The 3257-nt window shown below is 41.7% G+C and overlaps 1 protein-coding gene across 1 annotated transcript; it reads right to left on the reverse strand.

Moving 5' to 3' along the window:
- Nucleotides 1–1557: 1557 nt before the first annotated feature.
- On the reverse strand, nt 1558–2872 carry LOC104424419. The gene is made up of 3 exons (XM_039305692.1): nt 2721–2872; nt 2309–2635; nt 1558–2059 (listed from the first exon to the last, which is right to left on the reverse strand). The coding sequence occupies exons 1-3, from the start codon at nt 2788–2790 to the stop codon at nt 1911–1913; spliced, it is 546 nt and encodes a 181-aa protein (XP_039161626.1). The 5' UTR covers nt 2791–2872; the 3' UTR covers nt 1558–1910.
- Between the last annotated feature and the right edge of the window lie 385 nt (nt 2873–3257).

Below are 3257 nucleotides of genomic sequence, written 5' to 3' on the forward strand. Positions count from 1 at the left end.
TTTCATGAGCACTTATCGTCGGCCTTCATTTTGCGGAAACTCTACTTAACCGCAGACTTCACATTTCGCTGCAAGAATAAAAATTGTCCGTAGTACCCGAGTGAGATATGTGGATCTTCGAAGAGCATAAATTGAAAGAGCCCACTTTGGCCAGAGACTGGTACTGCCATGAACAAGAATTCACATTTTGTTGTTACTCAAAAGGATTAAAGTTATGGCACTTTCGACATTCTTGAGCACAAATCGTGCAGCAATGCCCCAGTTGAGCCATGGATCTTCGAAGAGCAGCGAAAAAGTTATATCACTTAAGCGAAACCAGATACTGATATTGATTCTGCACTTCTCTTAGGAAAAAAAGGAAAGAAAAAAATTGTTTAGATGATGAATGTTGTTATATCTCGATCGACCAAATCGTGTAGAAACTCTCCACGACTGCGAAATCTTCACATGGCGCTACCAGAGTTCATAAACAGCTCGTAACCCCACTAGAGATCTAAGAATAGAGAAGGATGAACATGCATAGAATCATCTCGAGATGATCGATGAATCTAAGCTCGCCATTCATTACTAGAGAAAATCTCCAGCTTAAACCCCGCGCACGCAAGCCTCATTTGATGATGACAGGTACAATCTCGGCACGGTTGGCATATTATATGGCCGGAGCTTTAACGTTACATTGCAGATGGTTGGGAGGATGGCTAACGAACGAGCTGCAGTGCTGATGCTGATCGCCTGTGACCTTCTGTCTTCCATGGCATCGGTGGCTCTCGGCGTCTTGAACAATTGCCCGGACAATGGTAGTTGTGCAGAAGCTTCGCAACACTCTGTGGGATTCTTCTTTAACCCATATAAAGAAGCACACGAGCCATGTTACAGCATATGCATTCACTCCAAAGAGTGTACCTTCGGCAAGGAAGTGTGCTTGGTATATTGCAAAGTGGTATGCCGGCTGATCCATCCTAACGAACCATAAACCAAAGCGGTTACTTAAGATGACATGAGCATTTTTTTAAAATGCTCGGTATATTTCAAAATGAATGAATAAATAAAGAATTATTTAGCTACTTTTCTCTTCAAATTTTATTATTCTTATCGGATTTCATCTCATCTCAATTCATCATATGATTCTATTGTTCTGTTCGAGAAAAAAAAATATTCTTCTTTTTTTGTGCTAATAAATTCCTAAGCAAGTTTGTAAGTATCATGAAATTGTTCCAAAAATAATTACAGATCACTTGATTTCTTATGAACTTATTGATAGCTTACTAACAAATGTAAGAAGCTAGTAAATTGAAAACATCGTAGCTATGTTATTATAAATTGTTAAGTTGATGCAAATATTACTAATTGCAAACTATTGCAATAAACTAGAAGCATTTTATTTAATTATTAATGAATTACCAACAGTTCATGTATAAAAGAGTTACCGATAGTTTTTTTTACCAACAATTTTCTTGATATTTGTCGATACTTATTAGAATTACCACCACGATAAAAAAAAAAATCCTTTTTTTTGTAAGCGGAACAATAGAGTTCCACTCATCTCACAGCTTTAAATATGCAGAATACGATATATAGATTCGTATTCATTTCCAAAAGCCATCCACAACGAACTAATCTGAAACAAAAGACACCACACAACTTGGAACAATATATAAACTTTGATGCTCCTGTAGAGCACCTTATTGCAGGTACATATATGTTTGTGTTTCAATCCAAAATGATTGTGCATACATAGTTTTAAGTAATACTAATGCATGTCGGCATGCGCGCGACGCCATGACACGCCAAAGCGCGCAGGCCCGGCAACCATCGTTCGAGGAGTATAATGAAATCAAAACAAACCCGTATAACCTATTCTATCGACATAACTTCTGCAGCGATGTGCTTCGGAGAAAGAGGCAAGGCGATTAGTAAGAAGGCGCCGTTGCTGGGGCGACTCCTATGAACTGGACAGAGTGAATTGGTCCCGGAGCCACGTGCCCCGAGCTTCGGATCTCACCCATTCCTCTGCGCGCAATCCCTCTTTGAGCCTCGCATAGTTTGGGAAGAAACACGCCTGCACCAAGAGATTTTACGCGTGCATTTGAATCAAAAGGCGTCCTTATTGGAAAATTAAAGGAGTACCGTGTGTAGTTTCTATTCAAATTAATTTTTAAGATGAAGATTCTATTCTCCAATCGGCGAATCCAATCTGATCTTCTAAGATATTGGAAAAACTTATCATACCGTACGTTCTATTTCAAGAGGATTCTACGGCTACGAGTGATTTGGCTTACTAACTAGAAAACGTAGTTGATGCAGTTACCTTCACCGGCGGCGAGGCTGAAGTAGAGATCGACGATGTTGGGGCAGTTTTCGTAGCACCCAGAGGAGCAGAGCTTTTGGGTGAAGCGAGACTCGAGGAGCGAATCCGAGGAGACGCCGAGAGTCTTTCTGTCGAGCCCGCAAGCGGCGATGCACTCGTCAGTCTCGATGTGGTCCTTCAGATTGTCGGCCTCGATCTCCGAGGACCGGCATGTGTAGCCCTCCTCCCCGCTCCTCCTCACCTGCTTCTCAAGCACGCACCGCTTGCCCGTGGACGACACGGCGAACGCGCACGATCCTTGATCAAGATTCTCACATGCAATATCTCCTGTAAACAACTCACCGACATACATATCAAGATGCACGAAAAGATACCGAAACTTTTTAAGATAGAACTAAGAATATAAGCACACCTAGGGTTCCTTGAACGCCGAAGGCAATGGCCAGAGCGAGGAGTGCGAGATTGCAGAGGCCGGCAGCCATTGTTTTTCTGAGTTCAAAGGTATGGGAGGGAGAGAAGTGAGAGCGGGGGAGCCTTGGAGAGGAGGCTTTATCGGACTCTTTCTAAGTGATTTCGAGTAGTGCCTAACAAGTTCGGTAGGCCAGGCCATTTATAGGGGTTTCCATGGAACTGTTGGTGCGTGCGTAGATCGGTGGACGGAGAACGGACTTTCGATGTGAGAAGGAGACGCAGGAAAGCGACAGATGCGAACTCTATTTTCGAACCATATTTGCTGGACTTCGTCCAACGAATTTAATGAAACATATACATTTATATCTAATGTTTGAATATACGTTATGGTCCGTGTTTGGAGGGGGAAAAAGCCCATTTTGTTTCACACTTTCATCTATGATAAGAATATAATGCAAATCCAAATTACACTTTTGATTATTACAAAATGAGATTTAAGTGCTAATATTTGGAGTGTGAAAGTGACTAAGGTATATTG

Source organism: Eucalyptus grandis, chromosome 11 (assembly GCF_016545825.1).
Source record: "Eucalyptus grandis isolate ANBG69807.140 chromosome 11, ASM1654582v1, whole genome shotgun sequence".
NCBI classification, from domain to species: Eukaryota; Viridiplantae; Streptophyta; class Magnoliopsida; order Myrtales; family Myrtaceae; genus Eucalyptus; species Eucalyptus grandis.